Below are 27776 nucleotides of genomic sequence, written 5' to 3'. Positions count from 1 at the left end.
CACTTGTCACAGCCCTCCATTCAGAAACGCACACTGCTACTGTCTTCTTTGATTGAGCCAGTTTTGTATTCAACTTGCCAGCTCACCTCTGATTCCACGTGACTTCACCTTCTGCACCGATTTGCCATAAGGGACATTGTCGAAGGCCTTACTGAAGTCCATGCAGACAATACCCACTGTCCTACCCTCAATCATCTGTCACTTCCTCGCAAAACTCGATCAAGTTTATGAGGCACGACCTCCCCTTCACAAAACCATGTTGCCTCTCACTAATAAGTCCACTTATTTCCAAGTGGGAATAAATCCTGTCTTGAAGAATCCTCTCCAATAATTTCCCTACCACTGATGTAAGGCTCACCGGTCTGTAATCACCTGGATTATTCTTGCTACCTTTTTTAAACAAAGGAACAACATTGGCTATTCTTCAATCCTCTGGGAACCTTCCCTGTAGCCAGTTTCAGTGAGATCAACTTCCATTCTTCCAAACTCCAGGGAATATAGGCATAGCCTGTTCAATATATCCTCATAGGAAAACACCCGCATCCCAGCGACTAGTCTAGCAAACCTGTTATGCTCCCTCTAAGGGAAGTATATCCTTCTTTAAGTTAACCAAAATCACAAATAGTGTTCCAGGTGTATTCATACCAAGACTTTATTTAATTATAGTAAAATTTCTTTACTCCTAGTCATAGAATCCTACAGTGCAGAAAGAGGCCATTCTGCACCAACCACAATCCCACCCAGGCCCTATCCCCACATATTTACCCACTAATCCCTCTAATTTATGCATTCTGGGACACTAAGGGCAATTTAGAATGGCCAATCAACCTAGCCCACATATTTTGGACTAAATCCTATTCTAAATCCTTTGTAACAAAGGCTAACCATTTACTTTCCTAATTGCTTCTTGTACCTGCATGCTAACTTTATATGGCTTGTGTACAAGGATACCCCGGTCCTCTGAATACCAACATTTACAAACATCTTATCATTTATGTTTCCATTTTTCCTGCAAAGTTAATGACTTCACTCTCCTTCAAATTATACTTCATCCACCATAATCTTCCCCACCTCACTTAACTGGCCTATATCCCTTTCCAGCCTTTTTGCACCCTCCTCACTGCTTACTTTTCCACCTAACTTTGTATCGTCCACAAACAGGAGTACAATGCACTCGGTCCTTTATCTGATCATTGTTACATATGTATTAAGCTCAGGCCTAAGCGGAGAACCTCACATTACATTCCGTCAACCAGAAATAACCCAATTATGCCTGTTTTGTTTTCTTCTCTTAATCAATCCTCAAAACATAATAAATCACCACCAATCCCACGAGCCCAAGTTTTGTGCCATAATCTCAAACTTTATCATATGCTTTTTGAAAATGCAAATTCACCATGACCACTGCTTCCCAGCTATCAGCCCTGTTACAAACTTAAGAAACATCTTAACAGATTTGTCAACCACTTGCTGAAATCAGTGTTGACGCTATCCAATCATGTTATAATTTTCTTGGTTATCAATAATATCCCTACTATTGATTCTGGATTTTTCCCAACTGCTTTTGTGAGGTTAACAGGCCAGTTACTTCTCCGTTTTCTTTCTCCCTCCTTTTGTGACTAGCAGGGTTATATTTGCTGTCTTCAAATTCAAGGGGAATATTTTAGAATCTAGGGAATGTTGGAAGATCCAAACTAATGCATCCACTATATTTACAGCCACTTCCTTTAACACCCTAGGATGTAGGCCGACAGCTTTACGGAATTTGCCAGCCTTTTTGTAATTTCTCCAGCATTTCTCTTTCCTAACACTAATTTCTTTATGTTTCTCACTTCTGGACTGCTTGTCTATTTAATGTCTCTGCTATTTTCTTATTCCGCATTATAACTTCTCCTGTTTCTGCCTCTAAGGGACCCACTTCACTTTTTCTAATCTGCTTACTTACCTATATAAATGTTTTAAATCTATTTGTATGCCTCTTGCCAGTTTACTCTTGTATTTCTATTCTTTCTTTAACAATTCCTTGGCCAGTTTTTGCTGAGTTCTAAATATCTTGTTTCCTACTCACAGGCAACAGTATAAGCCTCTTTCTCTAGTTTAGTACTGTACTATTTTAACTGTTTTTGTTGGTCTGGAGAACATGTTTGGCAAATGTTTAAAGAATTAATTCACAATTCGCACTGTTTATCTATTGTTTAATCTAGTTTCCCAATCTACATTAAGCAACTCACCTTTCATAGCTGCAAAGGTTACTTTTTGATCAGATTTAAGGCCCTTGTTTCAAACTTAATTAAATCATTCTCAATCTAAATTTCAAACTCTTTTAATATCATGACTGCACTTCTCCAGAGGTCCTTTGGTTTTTTTTAATTAATCTGATTACACTGCAGTGTACAAGACCTTAAATAGCCTTTACCAAATTGATTGCTTGGCAAACTACACCAGCACTGGTGTTTCTTCGCTTTACCCAAACTAATTCTATATCTTGATTTTCTGAGTTGAGATTCTCTGTCTCTCATCTTTATCCCATTCTTTATCATCAGGGTTCTTTCTCCATCACTCCATTTCACCTATTTTTAAAAAAAAAGTTAAGTATGCTGCAATATTTAGGTCCAAACCATAGTCATTTGCAACCACATCTCTGTCATGTCTAGATTTATTCGTGTGTGCTTTTTATCCAACTATTTTGCTGCGACTGTTTGGTGCATCTAGATAAAGTACCTTTGCCACCATCTTTATTTTTCTCAGCTGTCACCTTAGTCAGTAATGCCTTTGTTAAGCTGTTTGTCCCTCTCTGAACCACTTTTTTTTTACCCAAATCACTACTCTGTTTTGCAGTCCTGATATTTCCCTTATTGTTTTCAATTTACCCTTCCTTGAATCCTCCCAACCTCTATTAGTTTAAAGTCCTAATCTACTGATTCAATTTGCCAACAGCATTGGTTTCAGCCTGGTTTAAATGGAGCATGTCCCAAGAGAACTACTCTCTTTCCCCTTAACTGGTGGCAGTACCCAATATGAAGCTCCTTGATAATTTTCTTCAGGAGACAATGTTCTAGACATGATGTATTATAGGATATATTTATCACAATATAGTTATCTTTCTCGTGTCAGTATTCAAGATCACCTTTCCGCATCTTCAATATGCAGTTAACTTTGGTTTCTCCTTGTCTGTTATATTCGTGCTTATGAATATAAATAAAGCAACGTCTTGCAGTCATTTATACAGCAAGATAATTCATAAAACATTCAATTTCTCTAATATCAAATGCTATTTCCTATATTTAACAAACCTATGAAATAGCAGATACTATTTACAAATAAAAAACTATAAACTAATGATGCAAAGTAGTAAAGACTAATTTGGCACAGACAAAGATCATAAATAAGGAAGAGAAAATGTCAAGTTCACTGCTTTAGGAAGGTAAATTGGGAAGTTTTTATGGCTATAATCTGTCTTTCTGAAAGGTTTATAGTGGAGTGTAGATTTGCCAGGTTTTGGCAAGTAAACATGTAAACATCAACATGTTGTGTAACTCAAAATGTCTCAAGAATAATGCTGATTAGGTCACTGGAAGCACATCTGGGCAATAACCAGACAACAAAGCAACAAAGATAAACCATGATTCACAAAAAGATTCTATTGATTACATGCAAAACAGCAATACAAGTAAGTACACTGTAGTTACAAGTAATTTCCAGACAATGCATGCAACAGTTCTCTTTACAAAGGTAAAGATGCAAAAAGAGGCAGAAAAGTTCTCAACATAGGCTCAATGCTGAAAAGCCTGATGCTGAGAAAAACATGGGATTGAAGGATCTTACAATAAGCTTATTCAAAAGAGAAAACTGGTAAGATATTACTAATAATGTCCTATAAGGGTTCTGCTACTTATACTTGGCAGGAAAAACCCCTAAAATGGATGCCTGCTGCATGAATTGTTTACTCCAGTAGAAAACATATGAATGTACTTGAAAATAATGAATTTGAAGGTGGTACAAAATCGCAAGATTGCTCAAATCATTATCAGGTTTTGACAATCAAGTATAACGCAATGCAAAACTAGTTAAGTATCACTGTACAGGGTAAACATCTCTATCAGAAACAAAATACATCAAAGTCCGGGGAAGTAAGCCAAGAACAAGCCAAAAAATACAGTCACCTTCCTAATTGCGACAAGGGCATTACAGAATTTTTGCCACTGTTAATTAATCAATTTTAAATATTATTAAATAATGGAATAACTCTGGACTGCGCAAATGGTACAGGTGGGTGACTTCCCACTGAATGCATTCTCACTGTCAGGAAATCCAAGGTGGGGAGCGTGTCCTCAGTCAAACAGTAAGATCCTACTGGTATAAATGGCAGCAAGATTTTGGTGATAGACAGCACTTTTAACACTGAAAACAAGTATAAGGTAATGAAAACAAGCGGTCATAGAATCATAGAGGTTTACAGCACGGACAGAGGTGTAACTAGAGAGGGAGCGACTGCTCCCTCAAGCACATTCTTCAAAAGTGGCGCCTTTTCAACAGGGTGTTCCTCATGGGCCCCTCAGATCTCTTCCCGAGATCTGAAGTCCTTGTACTGCAATCGCGGGAGTCAATACAGATGCGGGGGCTTCAGGCAGCGGGGAATTCATGCAATCTCCCAAGAGGGCATGCAATCACGAGGATAATTGCAGAGGCCGTGAAGGACGTAAATATGCAGCCACTGCAACAAACGGGCAATCGAGACCTAGCATCCCTCGCCAATGGTAGATAGATTGTCTGGGTTAGCTTTGGTCTCCACTGAAAGACAGTTGGCTACTGAGCTAGATTATAATAAAGTAATAGATAACTCTGCTGGAATGAAGCCTAGACGAAAGAGGCCTTGTAGTTGCTTCATACCTTTTTCATATTGCTTCATTTTGCTTTCATTTTATGTTTAAAATGTAAAATAATTAAATAACACGTGTTTTTATTATGTTTTGATTTTAAATACAAAATAAAAATGTATAATGAATTTAAAATTATTTGGTATGCGTTGTGGCGCCTTTCTTATGTGCTCGCTCCCCCTAACTTTAGAACCTGGCTACGCCCCTGAGCATGGAAACAGGCCTTTCAGCCCAACTTGTCCATGCCACCCTTTTTTAAACCCCTAAGCTAATCCCAATTGCCCGCACTTGGCCCATATCCCTCTGTGCCCATCATAACCATGTAACTATCTAAATGCTTTTTAAAAGATAAAATTGTATCCACCTCTACTACCACCTCTGGCAGCTTGTTCCAGACACTCACCACCCTGTATGAAACAAAAATGTCCAGAGGAGCAATTTTATCTCTCCCCTCTCACCTTAAACCTATGCCCTCTAGTTTTAGACTCCCCTATCTTTGGGAAAACATATGGACAATCTACCTTGTCTATGCCCCTCATTATTTTATAGACCTCTATAAGATCACCCCTCAGCCTCCTATGCTCCAGAGAAAAAAAGTCCCAGTCTATTCAGCCTCTCCTTATAATCCAATCCATCAAGTCCCGGTAGCATCCTAGTAAATCTTTTCTGCACTCTTTCTAGTTTAATAATATCCTTTCTATAAAAGGGCGACCAGAATTGCACACAGTATTCCAAGTGTGGCCTTACCAACGTCTTGTACAACTTCAACAAGAAATCCCAACTTCTGTATTCAATGTTCTGACCGATGAAACCAAGCATGCCGAAAGCCTTCTTCACCACTCTGTCCACCTGTGACTCCACTTTCAAGGAGCTATGAACATGTACCCCTAAATCTCTTTATTCTAACTCTCCCCAATGCCCTACCATTAACTGAGTAAGTCCTGCCCTGGTTCAACTTACTAAAATGCATCACCTCGCATTTGTCTAAATTGAACTCCATCTGCCATTCGTCAGCTCACTGGCCCAATTGATCAAGATCCCGTTGCATAACACGTTGGTGCTATGTCAAAGAAAATATTTTTGAAAAATACTGTAGATAATGAACAGAAAACACTGGAAAGCATTCAGCAGGCCAGTGAGCATCAGAGAGAAAAACAGAGTTAATGGGCTAGATTATACGTGAAGGTAAGGCTCCCAGCACCCAAGTGTAAAGCCTTGGATTGTGAGGTTGCCTTGTGTCAAACAAGGTGATTGGTGTTAATAAATTGAACAATAACAAAGAGCCCACCTCTTTCCTCGCTTTCATTTTTGGCTGACTGACATTTAATTGTTGAGGCAAGACTTCTCTTGCTCACCCCCTGCCAACTGGAGGCCGGCAGCATTACTCGGAGAAGTGGCCACTGTATCGAGATCATCTACTATGTAAAATGAAAGCACATGGAACTGCAGGTAATGTTTTGAGATGGACAAAAAGCTGGTTAGCAGATAGGAAGCAAAAAGTTGGCATAAATGGATCTTTTTCTGATTGGCAGTTAGTAACTAGTGGGGTTCGGCAGAGATCTGTGCTAGGACCCCAACTGTTCACATTATATATTAATGATTTGGGAGAGGGAACTGAATATATTACCTCCAAATTTGCAGATGATACAAAGTTGGATGGGAGGGTGAGCTGTGAGGAGAATGCAGAGATGCTTCATCATGACTTGGATAGGCTGAGTGCACGTGCATCGCAGATGCAGTATAACGTGAGGTTATTCACCTTAGTAGCAATAATAGGAAGACAGATTATTACTTGAATGGGTGTAATTTGAGAGAGGTGGATACTCAATGAGACCTGGAGTTCTTGTTCATCAGTCGCTGAAAGTAAGCGCGCAGATATAGCAGGCAGTAAAGAAAGCAAATGATATTTTGACTTCATGGTGAGAAGATTTGAGTAAAAAGTCTGACAACACCAGGTTTTAGTCCAACCGATTTATTTGATAGTAAACTCACAAGCTTTCGGGTTAGCCCCTTCGTCAGGTGAAAGGAGAGTTCCGGCCTCAGACAGAGCATATAAAGCACAGACAGTTTAGAGATTACTGATTAGAATGCGAATCTTTACACCTAACCTGCTGTTCAAGTCCTGAAGTGGCTGACAATGTGTGTGGAAGGAGCACTGACCACAGGTTAAAGAGACGTGTATTGTCTCCAGACAGTACAGTAAGTGAGGTTTTGCAAACCGAGACAAGTTACGGGGGTTACAGATAGTGCGACATGAACCCAAGGTCCCTGTTGAGACCGTCCTCATGTGTGCGGAACTTGGCTATCAGTCTCTGTTCAGTGACTCTGCGCTGTCGTGTGTCGTGAAGGCCGCCTTGAAGAATGCTTACCCGAAGGTCAGAGGCTGAATGCCCGTGACCACTGAAGTGTTCGCCAACAGGAAGGGAACAGTCTTGCCTGGTGATTGTCGAGTGATGTTCATTTATCCGTTGTCGTAGACTGATAGCCAAGTTCCACACACATGAGGACGGTCTCAACAGGGACCTTGGGTTCATGTCGCACTATCTGTAACCCCTGTAACTTGCCTCGGTTTGCAAAACCTCACTTACTGTACTGTGTGGAGACAATACACATCTCTTTAACCTGTGATCAGTGCTCCTTCCACACACATTGTCAGCCACTTCAGGACTTGAATAGCAGGTTAGGTGTAAAGATTCACATTCTAATCAGTAATCTCTAAACTGTCTGTGCTTTATGTGCTCTGTCTGAGGCCAGAACTCTCCTTTCACCTGACGAAGGGGCTAACCTGAAAGCTTGTGAGTTTACTGTCAAATAAATCAGTTGGACTAAAACCTGATGTTGTCAGACTTTTTACTGTGTTTACCCCAGTCCAACGCCGGCATATCCACATCGAGAAGATTTGAGTACAGGGATAGGGTAGAGATTTTGCTGCAATTGTATAGGGTGTTGGTGAGGCCACACCTGGAATACTGTGTGCATTTTGGTGTCCTTATCTGAGGAAGAATGTCTTCGCTGTAGAGGGAGTACAGCAAATTCTTGGTCTGTCATATGAGGAGAGACTAAGTCAGCTAGGCTTATATTCAAAGGAGTTTAGAAGAGTGAGAGGGAATCTCAGAAACTTATAAAATACCAACAGGGTTAGACGGGGTAGATTCAGAAAGCATGTTCCCAATGGTGGGGAAGTCCAGGACGAGGGGTCATAGTTTGAGGATAAGGGGTAAACCTTTTAGAACTGAGGTGAGGAGAAATTTCCTCACTCAAAAGGTAGTGAATGTATGGAATTCACTGCCACCAAATGTAGTTGACACCAAAATGTTGCCTGATTTCAAGAAGAATTTAGATGTAGATCCTGGGGCTAAAGTAGTCAAGGGATACAGGAGGAAGGGGGGAAATCAGGATATCGAATTTAATGATCAGCCATGATCAAAATGAATGGCGGAACAGGTTCAAAGGGCTGAATAGCCTGCTCCTGCTTCCAGTTTCTATGTTGCTGAAATTGAAAAAAATTCAATCTAGCCATAGGGATTTTCCAGTCAATTAACTATTCGGCTGGTCTCCAAATTTTCCTGTCCCATCTGTGATGCTACCCACTGCTGGCTGGAATTTCCTGCCATAGAACAAGAGTCCTGGGGTGTGATCTTACTAGCTCGTTGACCAGCTGGGGCAACGACCGGGGTGGGCGGGGGGGGGGGGCAGCAGGCAGATGTCTCAATACTGTGTACACTAGAAGATTGCAGTTCCTGCATAATGTCACCTAGAGCTCAGCAAACTGAGATCCCCCTGCCACCCCAAGAATTGCACTCTATGCTCTGTTGTCTTTAATTACAAACTCCAGTAATTTTGATGTTAAGGTTAATTAGTGTAGAAAACCCTGGTTTCACTCTCTCAACTTTCTTCAACAGCTAGGCGAGAGCGCATGACAGAAATGTATAGAATGATTAGCTAGGATGAGACAATTGGCATGGGAGGAGACTGTGAAGTACAAACACCAGTGCAGTTGGTTTTTGGCTAAATGGCCCATTTTTGTGCTGTATATTCTATGTAATTGTAATATTTATTAGATTAGTTATCTTTAACTATTTGATACTAAGTAGTTTGCAGGCACAGTTCTGCCAAATTTATCCAGCTATGTCCTTTAGTTGCAACTTTAAAAAGGACAATTTTCTGAATACTCACCACTGTGACTTCTTCTCCTTGGATGGAGACATCAGGTCTTTTGAAATGAGACAATGCCACAATGGCTGCTATGCTTGCAGCAGCAATAATGTTCCCATCATGGTTTAATAAATGCAAGTCTACACGAATCTGCCATACCTAGATAAATCAAAGGTGATAATTAATCTACCTAGTTTATATGGAGCATGAGGATGAAAAGGAAGCATGTTCAGGGACACTGAAAAAATAACCTGATATGGTGCAAGCTTTGAACAACTTCATAACATGAATGTTAGCAATGCTAGGTCCTCAAGGTAATTTCTGATAAACACGAGAGCAGATTTTCCTAATCCTTGTGTCAAAGAATCTCATTTATTGTCCTAGGATTTCCCAGGCTGTTGCGCCAATACTACTAATGTGAAAATGGGAGTTTCCAACTCCTGGGTTTTCCCACCAAATTACAATAGTCCAGTACTGGGACAGCTCGAAAAGTAGGGTACATGAGTTGTGTTAGAATCCCAGCCATCAACAGTCCGCAGGAGCTCTGGGCCAGGATAAAAACGTGAAAGGCAAGAACCATTTTCAAAAATTTAAACACTTTTCCGCCCAAAATAGATCATGTGCAACAGTCCTCTTCTATCAATCAGCAAGATAGTGTCAAAATCCTCAGAACTATTCAGCCTATACTCAATTTTCATAGTTACAGTATAACTTTCAACAGTATGAATTCTAAGTGTTTTGTATCATTTAAACACCGGTGCTAATTCTATGACTATCATATTTTTTCAGTTTCAGTAATACTGCTGAAAATCCATTATAGTCAACTTGCTTGTAACATTTGTTAACTGTTGTTGATAACCTAAATAAACATAAAACTTGATTTTTTAAAAGCAGATATTAAGCAATAAGTTTCATGATATTTTAGCAGGACCACTTATATACAAAGCCTCACGCATAGTGGCACAGTAGTTAGTACTGCTGCCTCACAGCGCCAGGGATCTGGCTTCAACTGCGGCCTTGGGAGTTTGTATGATCTCCTGGTTTCCTCTGGGTGCTCTGCTTTTCTCCACAGATCAAAGATCTGCATGTTAGGTAGACTGGCGGGACATAAGAGGGAGAGCTGGCTGCTCACACTAGAGGGCACAACTGCACATACACAGATCTCCCTGTTCTGAACATCGCACCCCCACCCCCTCCCCCAGGTTCCTCACCCTCTCAGCTGATCACTGCAGCTAACCCCCCCTGCCTGCCCCGCGCCCATAATGGTTCCATCTCTCCCCTTAGGCCCCACCCCATGGCACTCCCAGTATTCACTGGACAGTGCAAGAGTGCCACTGCCAGGGTCCCAGGCTGGCAATGCCCAAGGACACTGCCCATCCATTTCCATGACCAACCGGGGAGGAGGCCTCAATGGCCTCCAGTCTGAGCAGCAAGGACATCATGTCCAGTCCCTGTTGATGGGAACCATACATGATCCTCACCAGTGAGAACTTTCATCAGCGAGGCCATGAAGGCAAGTGGGCATGGGACACAAGTGTCCCGGGATGACTAATAATATTTCAATCAGGATTTACACTGATCACACTGGAAATCTGGGGCCAGTAAGATTGCAGGAGGCAAGAAATCGGGTGCGAACCCAAGTTTTTTGCTTCTCACATGACTTTGCCGGCTCACCCCACGCATCAACCGGCGGTTCGAGCAAGTTAAGTTCGCACCCATAGTGTTTGCCATGTCCCAATGTGTTTTTCACCCAATGAGTTACTGTTGGCATCTAGGCAAATATGGAAGCAAATTTGAGCCAATCCAGATCCTACATATAGTGAATGAACAAATGACCAGTTTTTACATGTGATTAAGGAGGAATATTGGCCAACAACACTGAAATAACTTCCTGTTCTTCAAATGATGGATTAAATGTTTCCCAGGCTGTTGAGTGAGGCAAGGGAGGTTTAGCAGGGGCACTAGCAATAATTTTCAATTCCTCTCTGGCCACAGGAAAAGTGCTGGCAGACTGGAGTACAACAAATGCGGTACCCTTATTCAAGAAGGGAGCAAGGGATAAACTAGGAAACTATAGACCAGTCAGTCTAACTTCAGTGGAAGCAATTCTGAGAAACAGAATTAATCTGCATTTGAAGAGGCAGGGATTAATCAAGAACCTTCAGCATGGTTTTGTTAAGGGGAGGTCATATCTGACTAACTTAACTGAATTTTTTTGAAGAGGTGAGCAGGTGTGTAGATGAGACCAATGCATTTGACAGTGTCTTCTTGGACCTCATCAAGGGTTTTGATAGGGTCTCACATGGGAGACTGATAGCAAAGGTAAGGACCTACCAGATCGAAGGAAATGTGCCAAACTAAATTGGGAATTGGCTGAGTGGCAGGAAGCAGAGGGTGATGGTCAAGGGGTGTTTTTCAGACTATGGTCAGTGGGGTCCCACAGATTTCACTGTTGGGGCCCTTGCTGTTTGTGATTTATATAAATGATTCAGACTTAAACGTGGGAGAGTTGATCGGTGGCAAAATGGAATTCAATCTGCATAAATGTGAAGTGGATGGCTCAACAGTTAGCACTGCTGCCTCTCAGCGCCAGGGACCTGGGTTTGATTCCAGCTTGGGTCACTGTCTGCATGGAGTCTGCACGTTCTCCCCATGTCTGCCGGGCCTTCCTCTGGGTGCTCTGGTTTCCTCCCACATTCTGAAAGATGTGCTGGTTAGGTGCATTGGCCATGCTAAATTTTCCCTCAGTGTTGTCAAATAGGCTCCTGAGTGTGGTGGCTAGGGGACTTTCACAGTAACTTCATTGCAGTGTTAATGTAACACTGACATGAATAATAAATAAACATTGAAAACTTTTAAAGTGATGCACTTGGCAGGACAAACAAGTCAAGGGAATACATGATGAACATCGGGACTCTGGGAAACACTGAGGAGCAGAGAGACTTTGGTGTGCATGCCCCTTAAGGTAGCAGGACAAGTGGATAAAGCGATTAAGAAGGCATATGGTATACTTGCCTTTATTAGCCAACGCATAGAATTGAAAAGCAGGGATGTTATGCTGGAACTACACGAAATGTTAATTAGGCCACAGCTAGAGTATTGTGTGCAGTTCTGGAATCCACATTATAGGCGAGATGTGATAGCACTGGAAAGGGTGCATAGGGCATTTACCAGGATGTTGCCTGGACTGGAGTGTGTTAATTTTGAGAGATTGAATAAACTGGGGTTGTTTCCCTTGGAGCAGGGGAGACAGAGTGGGCGGACATGATTGAGATGTATAAAATTATGAGGGGCACAGATAGAGTAAACAGGAAGAAACTTTTTCCCTTGATGAAGGAATCAATGACTAGGGGGCATAGATTTAAGGTAAGGGGAAGAAAGTTTAGAGGAGATGTGAGGAAAAGCTTTTTCACCCAAAGGTTGGTGGGAGTCTGGAACTCACTGCCTGAAATGATGGAGGAGGCACAGAACTTCATAATATTTAAGTAGTATTTAGATGTGCACTGGTGATACCAAGGCATACAAGGCTAAGGGCTATGGAAAATGGGATGAGAATAATTAGGTAGTTTGTCTTTGACTGGCGGAGACGCGATGGGCCAAAGGGCCGTTTTCTGCGCTGCATATCTTCATGATGCAGTCAAAACTCCTTCATTTGAATAAAAAAATTGGCCCAAAGTTTAAAGAAGAGGGATGGCATTTCTCATCCGAAGAATTTAAAAAATGATGTTTATATATTCAATTGCTGTCCGTACAATTTTAGATTATACCATGTAACCAGACAACACAAGTGTCACATGCTAAAAGTCATCATGGTTGAATTTATAAATGATCTGCTTTGAAATATAGCTTCATATATAAATGGGTTTGGAATCTGCGGTGAACATAATGAGTATGAATGTTCTATTATTTGTACTGATATTGAGATGCTCGTATAACGTACTGCAGCTGTGAACCTCTGGCAGCAATCATATGGCTCACTGGAATCTTACATCTTGACATTTAGAAATATAGAGAAGCATTGGAAGAAAAAGCACAGTAGCAAAATGATCTGATAATTTAACTTTCAGATTAAATTTTTACTTTGCTTCATTCACACTGCATTATTATAATGCAAAATTAAAAGCACAAAAATGACTGAAATATCTAGGGTAGATTATACTGCTTCTTGCCTTGGCGTTGATTTAAGTGCATTTTATTTTGATCAATTGTTCACTGATTTTTAGATAATGTGGGTACACAGGCTCGTTACACATGACCTCAAAGTATTCCCATAAATACACACTGAGGTACGTACTTCTGGCGCTGCCAGTCTCAACTATCCAAATGCTTTGTTGTTGACGATCCAATTAATTAGTTTTACTATGTTTAGTTGTTCCACACCAGAGATACGTTATAAACATGGATACGTTACCCAGGATAAGTTGAGAGCACTTCAAGTCACTCCCTTCCCTCTTAGGACACTAAGTGTTACAACACAGTGTTGCACAAGGATGCTTAGACTGTTAACAGGGAAAGATAGTTCTGATTCAAGTCCCATGCCAGGAATTCAGCACAAGAATTGAGGCTCACAATCCAGCAGAGTACTGAAGGAGTGCTGCACAATTGGGAGTGTTGTCTTTCTGGGTGGATGGAAAAGGTTCCATGATACTATTTTGAAGAAAAACAGGAGAGAGTTATCCCTGCGGTCTTGACCAATACTATTCCTCAATTAGCATCATAAAAATGATCACATTGATGTGTATGGGAAGCGAAAATTAGCTACCGCATGTTCTGTGACTATATTTAATATTGTTTATCATTGGTTGTAAAATGCTTCAAGGCATCCGGTGATTATGAGAAGTGCTATATAAATGCATGTTTTTCCTTATTCTTCCTATGGCAGAGGGGTAAATCTGATGGGATGGATTCAAATTTGGGAGTTCTGGGAACGATGGGAACAGATTTGGAAGGCAACAACACAGAAAAGGACTTGAGAAGAAAAACGAGGTTAGAGATGGAACGGTAGCTTGCAAGGATGGTGGGGTCAAAACGTTATTGCACGAGGAGGGAGCTTAAGTTGCAAATTTGGAAATAAACCCTTTAGAAGTAGACAAGACCATTACAGCAAGTCAAACCTTTAGAAATCAGTGATCTGTAGCTGCCTGCTTAGTAGTAAATAGACTGATTCCATGAATTGATTTATTATTAGGCTTACTGCTGCTGGCAATGCAAGTTGTTGTTTTATGATTGTCTTTGCTGATCAGTGCCACCTGAGGTGAGAATTCTGCATGTGGAGAAATCTGATGCTAAATACATTCCTTAAACTTGTCTATTTATTGATGTGATTAACTGTATTTGAATTTAAGGCCATATCACTTCTTCATGCCCAATAAACTTCAGGCTGGACTGCTGGCAAATTGCAGTCAGTAGGGAGGTATGAGACATACAAGTTCTCAGGTACTGACCCTATACGTCATGACAATATGTTCTCACCTTTGCACCTGCTACAACACACAGCGATTCGGTGTCAATGCACTTGGAATTCCTCAAACACCTCTCCAATAATCGATTCAGCTTAACTAATAACTCGGACTGTCTGGAAATCAGAAAATTTTGAAAATATTATTTTAGATAGTTTATACACATACAAACAGGAGTAAAGTGATACCTTTCTTACAATACCTAGAATCACTACAGAAGGCAGCCATTCAGCCCATCAAGCTGGCACCAAAACAATCCCACTCTATTCCCATAACCCCAAATATTTACCCTGCTATTCTCCCCCAAAACTAGCATGGCCAATCAACCTAACCTGAACATCTTTGGAGTGTGGGAGGAATCCAGAGGAAACCCTCGCAAACACAAGGAGGATGTGCAAACTTCACACATACAAGCCAGGAATTGAACCTAGGTCCCTGGTGCTCTGAGGCTGCAGCGCTAACCACTGTGCTGCCCCACAGTTACGGTACAAATTCTAAGGGTTACTGAGAAAGAATATATTGGAGAAGCAAAAGATTGATGGAGATGAAATTGGTCTTAGACAATAGCACAAAATGAGTGATAAAGAGTTTTCCACCAACTTCAAATGGAAAATGAGTTTGAAAGGTGTGAAATAGACTGCTGATTCACTGTTGTTTATTTTGCACCACTGCAAGGAATCTTTAAAAACCTGTCATTGCTTTATTTTTCAATGATTTTACATCTAATTTTGGACATACACTTTCCAAAAATATTCAGATATATTCACAAATTGGAAGAATGTGCAGCATTAATCTTCTTAGCTGTAGACCACATTTAGAGCTCCATATTTTTAATTCTGACTGACTGACAATGCTCCAAGCAATTCATTACATCTATAAAAGAAATATAAACATTGTCTACACATCATAATAAACTATTGAATATAATGAATATATATTAATACTTTGATAACATCTCAAACTTAGATGAAAGCTTAATTTAACTTCTGACTTTAGAACAAAGGCTCTGTTCTCTTGCGTCAATTTATCTGAGTAAAAACACTTGCAAAAAGTAAAACAATTTTAAATATTTATTAGCCAATTGTTCTGTAAACCATACTCGTTTCTCATCACAATCCTCTTAGGGATGTCAGGCGAAGACTGTTTCAGGCTTATACACGGGCACTTTGACAAGGAACCAGAAGCTGGCAGAGAACTACATTCCAGTATCAATAACCAACTTTAGGAGAGATGAGAACAATTGAGGGATAGGACACTGCTTGTTGCTTCCCACTGTATTACATCTTTATGTAGATAACTGCTTCTAATGGCAATCTGTGTACGCATGCACACATTTGTGTGGGACGAGAAAAAGAGACGGTGAATCAACTCATCACACCCTTCATCAGAAGTAGGCTGTGCAAAAAGAACCTAAAAATAGGAGAGTAAAAGACATTGAATGAAAAATCCTTTAATTTCAAGGATTTCTAAAACTGAGATGGCAAGTGACAACGTGGTGGTGAGTGAGGACTAATCATCCAATATATTCCTTATTAAATGGACAAAGGAAACACTTTGCAAATGGAACACTTTTTTTCATGGACCTAATGTCACCATCAAGCACTCAGATCAGGTGAAACATAACTAGACTCAAAGCAAGGTCGCCACAAGTTTGCCTCAGTGTCAAAAGTGAATTCCAATGAGTGACAATTTTTTCATTGCAGAGGTACACAGAACTGGATTCAGAATATTAAAACTCATTTTACATTGGTCCCTTGCAGACTGGGATTTGAATCCAGATCCTAAACATGCAGCTACTCAAGCCAGTTATGCCATTCAAATAGTTCAGGACTGGTCTGTACCACAGTTTAATTCTATTTTTATTCCATTCTTTGCCCAATATTCCTTCCAACTCTCTCCTTATTAAAAAAATATACTTTTTATAATTTTCCACTGTTCTAAAATCTACAAATTTCCCGGGACAGGATTTCAGATTTCCATTACCCTTGGTGGGGAAAAATTAATTTCCATTTTCAGAGCCAATTTCTAATTTTAAGATTCCTCCCTTTATTCCCTGGATTATACCACCAGAAGAAATAATCTCTATTGTTTCATATCTCACCCTCTAATATTTAAAACATTTCTATTAAATCACTGCATCTGAATGCAAAAGAATGCTAAGTAAGCTTATACAACTTGTCCTCACATAAGCCTTGATACCAATCTGGTGAATCTACACTACATCTCTTTCAGGGCCAATATATCCCTGCTGAGATTCAAATGTCCAAAGTTGAATATAGCACTCCAGATGAAGTCTGATCAAGGGTCTGTTCAACAGAAGCATAATTTTCTCCTTTTTGCATCCCAATCCCTTCAAGGGAGATCAATAATCCACTTTTTATTAGTTCTACCTGTGCTCATGGACACTTAAATCTCTTTGCCCCTCCACACCCACTAGTCTCTCCATTGAGAAATATTCTAATTTGTCTTTCTTGAATCCAAAAGTAGATGACCTTACACTTTTCAACTTGGATCTTTATCTGCCTTTGTTTTGTTGACCGAGTCTATATTTCTTAGTAACACCCTGTTTCTAGAAAGTCCTAACTACAAGCTTGGATACAAAACTTCCTTCCATCCAGTAATATATTTGGTGAAAAAAAACAGATCCTAAGTGAACACCACATTTTACATCCATCCAATCAGAGAATTCCCTTTACTGCTACTACTCAGTCTCCTATCTCCCAAGTGTTGCTAAGTCCTTACAAGATCACTTTCAAATCTGTGCAATTTCCCTATTGCTAATAAATGATTGGATTGGAGCATTGTCCAATGTCTTCTGGAAGTCCAAATACCCACACTTACCCATCATGCTAGTGAGTTCCTCAAAAAAAAATTCAATTGCAAGACATGAGCTATGATGATACTTATATATGGGTGTTTAAACACTGTCTTTGATGGATCTCTGCAACATTCCCATAATTCGTATTAAATGAATAGGTATTTCATTATCTGATTTCTTCCTTTCTTCAAGTAACGGGGTGGCGTTGCAATTTTCAAAAGATGAAAACCTTGAATCTGGACAGGTTTGGAAAACTATGTTAATTTGCGTACAATTACTTTACCTTATTCTAGGGTAAAAACCATCAGGTTCTGGAGGTCAATCTTGAATTTCATTATTTTCTACATTAACATTTTCAATGAGCCTATATTAAATCCACCAGGTTTCCCAAGTTAGTTTCTACATTCCCTTTTATATTCTACTCTCTGTCCTTCTTTGTTAAAGTGGATATGAAAATACTCTTGCATTTTCTAATTTTATATTATACTCTTGCTCACATCTGACTTCAATGAGTTAGCAGTTTTTCTCTTAAAAAATGTATGTCTCTTTGCATTCAGTCTCAAAAAAGGTTAATATACTAGATTATTAATACGATTATGAAATCAGAACAAAACTCTCATTTAATGAAATTATTTTAAAAATCTTTAGACCTTTCATTGCATTTCCAGGTAGGATAGAAAGGATGGGCTCCAAGGTAAGCTGTCTTTCAAAGAAAAGATTGTTGCAATCAATTTTTCCAGCTGGAAGCTACATCCATCATTGTAATTGCTCTGACTTTGACCTCCCTGTCCTTCACTGTGCTGCTGTAGTACGTTCAACTGAAACTTGAGAAATAAGAACATAAGAAATAGGAGCAGGAGTAGGCCATCCAGCCCTTCGAGCCTGCCCCGCCATTCAATAAGATCATGGCTGATCTGTCGCTGCTCAGTTCCACTTTCCCGCCCTCTCCCCATAACCCTTAATCCCCTCTCCTATCAAAAACCCATCAACCCGCGTCTTAAAAATATTTAGCGAGGCAGCCTCCACCACTTCAACGGGCAGAGAATTCCAGAGATTCACCACCCTTTGAGTGAAGAAGTTCCTCCTCAACTCCGTTCTAAACCGCCCCCCTTTTATCTTGAGGCTGTGCCCCCTAGTCCTACTGTCTTTTTTGAGCGGGAAGAGTCTTTCCACCTCTATCCTATCCATCCCATTCATCATCTTCTACGTCTCAATGAGATCTCCTCTCATTCTTCTAAACTCTAACGAGTACAAGCCTAGTTTATTCAGCCTCTCCTCATAGCTCAACCCCCTCAACTCCGGTATCAGCCTAGTAAACCTCCTCTGCACTCCCTCCAAGGCCAAAATATCTTTGCGCAGGTGCGGCGCCCAAAAATGCACACAGTACTCCAGTTGTGGCCTCACCAATGCCCTACACAGCTGCAGCAAGACCTCCCTACTTTTATATTCAATCCCCCTTGCTATGAAGGCCAGCATCCCATTCGCCTTCCTGACCACCTGTTGCACCTGCAAGCTGGGTTTTTGCGACTCATGCACAAGGACCCCAAGGTCCCTCTGCACCGTCGCCTGCTGCAGTTTTTCGCCCTGTAAGTAATAGTCCTTCCTACCATTCTTCCTACCAAAGTGGACCACCTCACACTTGCCAACATTAAATTCCATTTGCCATTTCCTGGCCTCTCTTTTGATATAGACCCTCTCTTTTGATCATTCTACAGCCTTCAAGATTGGGAGTACAAAAACCTTGGGTTTTAACCACTGCTGCCATTTTTCTGAACTGCAGCTGTTAACAACGATTCTGCTGCAAACATTTGCAGCTCCTCCATAATCCACCTTCAGTTTCTTAACTTGTCCTGTTACCATCCCCATTGCCTTACGCCATCATCCTTCTTGTCATTTCACCTCTCCTACTTTCTATCCTATCACAAGCCCCTTGCTTGTCTCCGCAACTCCAGACCCATTTCTCCACTTGGGATACAGGCTTACAATCGCTGCATGGTTAACATTTCCAATTCTGAGAGAAGGTCATTGGCCTGAAATTTAATTTTGTTTTTCTCTTCATAGATCTGCCTGATCTGCTGAGCATTCCTAGCATTTTCTGTGTTTATTAGAGTCAACAACTCACTTCCTATAATGCCTAAAGCTAACAAACCTAAAATTACCATCCTTATATAGTTTTTAGTTATACAATAGATGTGAAGATGAACAGAAAATGTCAAACAACTAGGGGTCAGACTGAATAGTGAGGTTTCATAAGGCATTCACCTAACCTGCTTTTGGACTGCAAAAGTGTAGAGGAGACACAATGAGCCTTGAATGCAGTATACAGAATTGAAAGGGGATCAAGCAAATCACTGTTTCACCTGGAAGGACTGGCTGGGGCCCAGGTCAGTGGAAGGAAAACAGATGAAAAGCACATGTATGTCTCCTGTGCTTGCATGGAAAAAAAAACCGTGGAGAGGAATTGGCTATTGCCAATTCGAAAGGTGAACTGGAATATTGTGGGGAATGGAATACAGAAAAGCAAACCAAAGACGTTTGCATTAGCTAAAGGTAGCACACAAGGTGATCCATTGAATGCCAGGGTGAGAGGTAAAGACAAGGGAAACACCATCACGTTTTAAGATGGAGCTGAAATGCAGGAAATAGGTAACAATCCTTGGTCGAGGGAAAAGGAAGACATATCAAACGCATTGATAACCAAGGATGAATAATCTGAATAATTGCGAAGAAAGCAGAAAAACTTGGAGAACGAGTTGGAGTGGGGAAAAAGTATAAACAAAGTAGCTGTGGAAATTGATAATGGTTGATTGTCTATCCCTAGAAATGGAGAGAGAATTTGAGGAAAGAAAAGAGTGATCATGAGAAGGGAAGAGCAGAGTAGAAACCAGTAGGAAAGTTTAGGGTGAGAGCAGAGAATGGCACCAATACAGTCATCAATGTACCAGAAAAAGTAGTGAGGGAGAGCACCAAGTTGAATGTAACACAGAACATTTCACAATCCAATTAAATGCTAGAGTATCTAGAACCTATAAGAGTTTCAATACAATAACATTTATTTAGAGGAAGTGAATGTGGTCAAAGGAGAAGGTGTTCAATGCAAGAACAAGTTCAGTGAGGTACAGGATTGGGTTATGACTAATTGGGTCTGGAGGACTTCAAAATACTCTGGGATTTAAAACACTAATAAAGACTATTAGAACAGTGCGGATTAGCTTATGTAAAGAACCACAGACTGCCTTACATATATTTTACAGAGATATTGTCTGCACAGAAACACATATAACCATAGTTAGAGAATTTAATCATGTATTTTTGAAAATATTATTAAACAGGCATAGATCTTGGCCAAAGGATTCTAAGGCATCATGGGAAATAGGCCAGTGAAGTGAACTGCATTCCTTATAAAAATATACCCATAAAAGCATAGTTCTTACGAGCATGGATATCAAACAGCTCAGCGAACGAGGCAATAACAATTGCAGACAGCTAATCAATAGGCCAAGTATGGTACCGGAGGGCTGGAGTGTGTCACATGGGCGGGAAGGTCTACAGGTTTAGAGGCAGTGGGGAGAAATCTCCAATGGAGTAAAAGGCTGTTAATTGATGGTGGTATCTTAGTGCAGGACATCATCGGCCTCCACAACATAAAGGCTGGCTTTCCAAACAAGAACAGTATCACTCTCACTAATGCGAGGGTTAGTCCAGAGAATGGAATGCTGGAAATTCAGATGGAATAAGCGAATGGAGTAGAAAAAATAAGAATGATGATCACACACCAACAGTTCTCAATGAAAAATTCTAGAGGAGCGAAAAGGCCAGAAGGTGGGGTCTGTGGGAAATGAGATTCCCAAAAGTAGGAAAAAGGGTCCATATGCAAGGGAAGGCACCCAGCTAAAGAAGTGAACGTGGACATGGACGTGAAGAGAGCTTAGATTCATGCCAAGTTCAAAATTCATTGAGCTGGAGTGTAAGGGGAGAGTGTAAAGGCCTTTTTCGAGGACTGATCATTTGGGGAAGGTCAGAGAGGATGTGAAGGTGATACATGAAAGCAAGATTCAGTTCAGCTGTGATACCACCCGGATAGTGAAATGGAGTCAATGGCTGATAATTTTAAATTTTTTCTTTGCATTTAAGTATTTGAATTTATATAAATTTATCAATAACATAGCAAACTAGGAATTAGTGCTAAGAAATGAATTATCGGGCTAGTCCTTATCTTACTTTTGCACACAGTCAAGAGTCACATAAATATAGCTGCCTCGGCTAGGCAGATGTAAGCAGCCATGAAACCTTGCCCCAGCAAGATATCAACATCTTCAAAACATTAAAAGAAGTCTTCATTTTTTTAAAATAAACTCTTAAATGGAATGGGTAAATGAGACAAATTAATATACCATAAGCAAATCTCTACAAAATATTGGAACATTTGGCTCAAATGACCAGTTTTAAAAATATGTCTGCACACCTAAATATTTCAATCCCTCAGGCCAAGTGTCACCACCTGAACAGGGACAACATAAGGATTTTAAAAAAGTGGCTGAAATAGTCTGGTTTTTTGATGCTGCTGAAATTGAATGGGTTTTTGGCCAATGCCAACTTTCCATTCTCGCTTGCAATGGAAGGGTCCTGAGACTAAAGAATCCACGCTGCATTTTACTTCTGATTTACAATTTAATTTTAGTAACACAATACACATACAAAGGATAAAGGAAATAATATTACTGCACCAGTTATTATAAGTATTTATCATCACCATAAAAAAGAAACACTTCTGGTGTCAACAAGGAAAAACTGGTTGGTTGCTGGAAAATTATTTATAATGGTAATCTACTGTTTTCTATATACCAGACTTACCTGCCTAGTTCAAATGCAGGCGAAGCCATCGGAGAGAGTTCCAAATTGAAAAAAATGATGCCTTCTGTAGGCCGGCTAGGTTTAGGAGTGACAAGTTCACATGACACCTGTGCAAGGACCCTGAAATGACAGTTGGAGACAAATTAAACATATTTTACTTCAACTCCAGAAAAGAAATGCGTGTCTATATAATAAAGGTTAATATTAATCATTCTACAGGTCCACAAAGGTGCCCTCTTCTGGCTTAAAGTTAAATGAAGGGCCTTTTACACGTTTAACTGGACCATTAGAAAAAACTTGACATGATTCAATGAGAAGCAGGGAGCTTTCCTGGTGACTTAGTAAATACAAATTTAGCAAAAAAAAAAATTCTATGGAGAACTCCTGCCCACCTTTTTATTTAATGATCTGGCTGTGACTTCTATCTAGAATGCCTTTTCTTTCCCCCAACAGTCTTCCTGCCTCTATAAACATTTTTGTTTCCACACGTTGATGGCAGCAACAACAATTCTAGTTAGTTACTCCACTGGTAACCAGTCTGTCTCTTCACAAGCCTTCCCTTAAACTCAATGCTGTCTTTCAACCACTTTGGATAAGCAATACAATTTTTTTTCTTGGGGACAGTTTTGCTCAACATCTATGCTAATACATCATTTTCGCCAAAAGCTGCAATACACAACTTTCTGAATGGAAATGGTATAGCTTTTGCAGGTCTGGTGACACTTGCTATTTCAGTGGAGAACCAAAAGCATTTGCTCAGGTACAGCAGACGTTTCAGCCATTGGCATCCTTTGAATAAGAAGGAAATATGGAAGTTGTGCCACAGTGAGTGATTTTTGCCTTGGAAGCACTCAACGATTTTGTGAAGCTGATGCATCCTCCAGGAAAGCACAACTTCTTTAACTTTCCTTTCCAAATTCACGTCTTGATATTTTATTCTCTGTTTCCATCAATCCCTGAGCGATAGTTGACCTTCATTGGGCTGTGGCCTGTTCCTAGATGTTGGACGTGTCCCTTCTGCCGCCTGCTGGATGTTCCATGCTACTGCAGCCCATATTCAACCACTGATCATTGTTACATGCTGTGATTTTTATGTTTTAAGATTCCAGAACTCACTCAGATTGCTCTCTTCCTTATACTTAATTATAATTTCTACTTATAGTAAGAATTTTTTTTAAAAAATATTTGCTCCTCTACTACCCCCCCCATCTCACAATACATGACATTGACAGCAGTCACCTTGCCATCTAGAAGCTTCAACACAATGCAATAGCATCAGGCAATTTATTGCCTAAGAGCTGTGGACTGAAGATTAGAAAAACCAATGGGGAGTATCTCATCAGATATTGATCACATGCAGATGACAACCTCTATTATAAGAAACAGGAGCTGGCCCTTTGAGCCAGATCCAGAATTTAATAAGATCACGGCTGCTCCTCGACCCGAGTTCCACCTTTCCCACTAGCCCCATTTCACTTTATTTCCCTAGCTCCCAAATGTTCCTGTGTTTTGAATAGGCTCTGTCAATATAACGAAACCAGACAAGGCCCCGGAGTTAACTTCACGTCTGGACAAGTCATTAAAATACAAATTAACTTTTGGGACATTTCATTGAGAAGTAATTAAAAAAAAAACCTCTCTTATGGATCAATGACTGCCCTTATCCAGAAAATTAAATACACTGGTTCAGAATAAACTTGCAAATATGGTTTGGAGTGGAATTAAGACAAAAAAAACCTCATTCTATCAGTGATGTGTGAGTGAGTGAACATCAGGTTCTTGTCAATGGCCAAGTTGTCAGAGACTATGTTTGGCACGATGAAGAACAGATGTTGGTCACAGAATTCAGATTTCTGATAAGGGACATACATATAAGTCACATTTTTTGGAGCAGTGGGCAGAAAGATCAGCAAGGGAACAGGATCCTGCCTTAAGATCTATAAGCAGGTACAGAATTTAAGCCAGTCTTTGCCCATCTATTTGAAGAGCCAAACCATATTTCTGTTACAAGGGTTTAACTGGAGTGAAGCAAGCAGTAAACCAAATCCATCTTCATCAACCTCCAGATTACAATTCTTCAGTGAGCCAAAATGGAATTACCGAACTACAACATTTCAAAACTTCATCTCAGGAGAAGCAAGTCTAACAGTGAATCTTTGGACTTTTAAGACCGAAGAGCACGCTACTGCTTTTCGTAATCCCAATCTTTGTAATGCTTGTGTGTCTGTGAGAGGGAGTGGGTGTCTTTGCAAATACATTGAGGAGCAATAAGCATTTATCCTTTTATAAAATCTCACAAGAAAACCTGTCATTTGTCTGTTCTTAACAGTTGCAGCACTAAAAGCATTTTCTTTTTTAAAATCATCTGTCTTCAGTCAGTCAAGAGGGGAAAAAAGGGAAACCATTTTACTTTCTCTTCCCTGCCCTGTTTTATATGTTTCAATCAGATCATCTCTCATTCTTCTAAACTTCAGGGAGAAAAAAAAATGTTTAATCCACTCAATCTCATCATGGGAAAATCCCCATAGCCAAGGAACTAATGTAAACCTTGCTGCTGAAAAAGTAAATGCTTTCTTTGGTAAAGAGGCCAAAACTGCACATAGTACTCCAGCTGCATTCTCATCAACACCCTGCACAATTGATTAAGACTTCTTCAGTCTTATACTCTAACTCCTTTGTAACAAAAGCTGACATACTATTTCTGCCTAATTGCATGCTGTACTTGCATGTTAATTCGTGAATCACGTATATAGAAACCCAGATCATCCCAAATACAAACATCTTCCAGACTCTAACCATTCAAAAAGGATTCTGCCTTTTTATATTTTCTACCAAAAGAGATAATTTCATTCTTCACCACCTTGCATTCCATCTGCCATATTCTTGCTTACTCACACAATCTGCCTACATCTCCACTGCAGTTGCTTTGCCTTTTCTTTACCACCTATTTTCCAAACTGATTTTATTTTGTCAGCAAACTTGGATACATTTTCTCATTTAAATTTATCCATGATGCTAACCACTGTGCCACCATGGGGCTTCCTTCCACAGTCCAAAGATGTGCAGGTTAGATTGACTGGCCATACTAAATTTACCCTAGTATCATGTGGCTTCGCAGGGTAAATATGTGGGGTTATAGGAATAGGGCCTGGGTGGGATTATGGTTGGCGCAGACTCGATGGGCTGAATGGCCTCCTTGTGCTTTGTAGGGATTCTATGAGTCCAAGTTATTAATGAGGATTATAAGTAGTGGAGTGTCAACTACTAACCCTTGTGGTACCCCACAATTTACAGCGAGCAACTCAAAAGTATCACATTTATTTCTACTCTGCTTTCTATCCATTAAATAATCTTCAATCTAGATTACCCTTGGCCCAGGAGTCCTATATTTTCTAATAACCTTGTGCTGCACCTTATTGAATGCTGTTTGAAGATCCAAAACAACCACACCCACTGGTCTCCACCTTATCCATCCTAATTACACCCACAAAAATCAAACCAATTTTTTAAACATGGTTTTCCTTTCATCTTGATTCTGTTTAATCATATTATTTTCAAAGTACTTTGTTATCTTATCCCTAATAATAGATTCTAGCATTTTGCCTACTCCTGTTGGTGGTAGGCTAACTGGTTTTCTCATTTTCTAATTTTTAAAAAAATAGTTATGTTTGTTATCTTTCAATCTTTGGAAGCTGTTCTAGAATCAAAGGAATTCTGGAAGATCAAGCCCAATTCATCCATCAACTCTACAGCTACATCTTTTCAAACGCAAAAGTGCAGGTGGTCATTTCCAGTGGATTTGTCCCCAGTTAGCGCCATTAATTTCTCCAATACTATTTCTTTACTTGTGCTGATTTCTTTAAGTTGCTGGATCCCACGTTTCCCCATTAGCTCGGAATTCTTTTTGTCTTCTATTACAATGATACTTACAAATTATTTCTTTAATGTCAGTGTCATTTCTGATTTCTCACTATAATTATTTCCTCCGCCACTGAAGGTAGACCGTTTGTTAGCCTGTGAACAATATATCTCAAAAACTAATGAACAGATTTAGTTGAAACACAGATAGGAATGGTCCAGGGAAGGACTATTTAGTATTGGCAAAGATCTGGATTTTTAAAATTATTTGTTTAAGGGCTGTGGGTGTCCCTGGCCAAGCCAGCATTTATTCCTCATCCCTAATTGCCCTAGAGAAGATGGTGGTGAGCTACTTTCTTGAACCACTGCAATCCACAGTACCATTAGGAAGGGAACGGATGGTGTAACTCGGAGGGGAACTTGCAGGTGGTGTACCCATGCATTTGCTGCTCTTGACCTTCCAGGGTGACAGGAGGCTATAGGTTTTGAAGGAGACTTGGTGAGCAGTGTATCATGAAGATTGTATATTACCATTGTGTGCCATTGATGGTGGGAGTGAATGGTGAAGGGGGTGGCAGTCAAGAGGGTTGCGTTGTCCTGGATGGTGTCGAACTTCTTCAGTATTATTGGAGCTGCACTCATCCAGGCAAGTGGAGAGTATAATCTGCTTTGGTGGTTACAAAATTTATGTGGATGGCCATATACATGATCAATTCAGTTTCTGGTCAGTGATAACCTCCAGGATGGAGGAAACTCACAGAGACATGGGGAGAATGCACAAACTCTATCTACAAAGTCAGCCAAGGAAAGAATCAAACCAAGGTTCCTGGTGCTAACTACTGAACCATAATGTCATTAAATGTCATGGTAATGCCATTAAATGTCAAGAGGAGATGGTTAGATTCTTCTTTGTTGGTGATGGTGATTGCCTGGTATAAATGTTACCTATCAAGCAAGGGTCTCCTAGGTGTTGGCATCCATGGGTGGTCTAATATCATCTTTAACTAGAAATGTATATTTGTTTCAACTAATGATTTAATTGTTTGTTTCCAGTACTGGATGAGCAGAAACTTCCTCCAATTAACTACTGGGAAGGCTGAAATCATTGCTTTCAGTCCCCACTCCAAACTCCACCTTTATGAACTGAAAGCCACTTTTATTCCCCTAAATATCGCCTGCATCCCCGTTTTCTTGGTTCCCCAGGCTACGGGCCTCCTTTGACAATAAGACAGACAGCTGACTTGCCCAAGGCTCCTGCTGGCAATATTTAACTGACTGATAATAACAACACTGTGCACGTCTGCTTCCCCCAACAACTCAAAGCTCAGGCTTAATGCATCAAAGAAGAACAGGTATCACAAAAAACAAACACCTTGATTAATAAGGGGGTCAGGGGTTATGGGAAAAAGGCAGGAGAGTAGGGATGAGAAAAATATCAACCATGATTGAATGGTGAAGCAGACTTGATGGGTCGAGTGGCTTAATTCTGCTCCTATATCTTTCAGACTACGCAAAGTAATGAACTACAGTTTTCTTCTAACAGATCTAATTTACCTTGTTTTACCCAGTTCCACAATACAAGATCCATATTCAGTTCCAAATGTTATCTTGATATTTCTATAGTCATATGTCTGTCTTCCATCAAGACGCTGTTGATTAAAAATACAAGGCATTAGTCACATTTAAAACAAAATGGCTTCATTTTGTGACAGTTCTATGATAAAATTCCATCCGTATTCATAATGGGCTATGGTT

General features: G+C 40.1%; 1 protein-coding gene across 2 annotated transcripts in view; it reads right to left on the bottom strand.

Moving 5' to 3' along the window:
- exosc9 (exosome component 9) overlaps positions 1-27776 on the bottom strand; it is a 63571-nt gene that overhangs the window by 21565 nt on the left and 14230 nt on the right. For both annotated transcript variants that reach the window (XM_080193505.1, XM_080193506.1), the window contains exons 2-5: positions 27576-27670; positions 22164-22283; positions 14505-14607; positions 9054-9191 (exon numbers count right to left, since the gene is read on the bottom strand). In XM_080193505.1, the coding sequence (XP_080049631.1) occupies positions 9054-9191; positions 14505-14607; positions 22164-22283; positions 27576-27670 (456 nt within the window). The remainder of the gene's footprint in view (positions 1-9053; positions 9192-14504; positions 14608-22163; positions 22284-27575; positions 27671-27776) is intronic.

This window comes from Carcharhinus amblyrhynchos, chromosome 1 (genome assembly GCF_965287045.1).
Source record: "Carcharhinus amblyrhynchos chromosome 1, sCarAmb.v2.hapA, whole genome shotgun sequence".
Taxonomy (NCBI): domain Eukaryota; kingdom Metazoa; phylum Chordata; class Chondrichthyes; order Carcharhiniformes; family Carcharhinidae; genus Carcharhinus; species Carcharhinus amblyrhynchos.
Note: the sequence above shows the minus strand (reverse complement) of the source record. Positions and strands in the feature narration are given on the sequence as shown.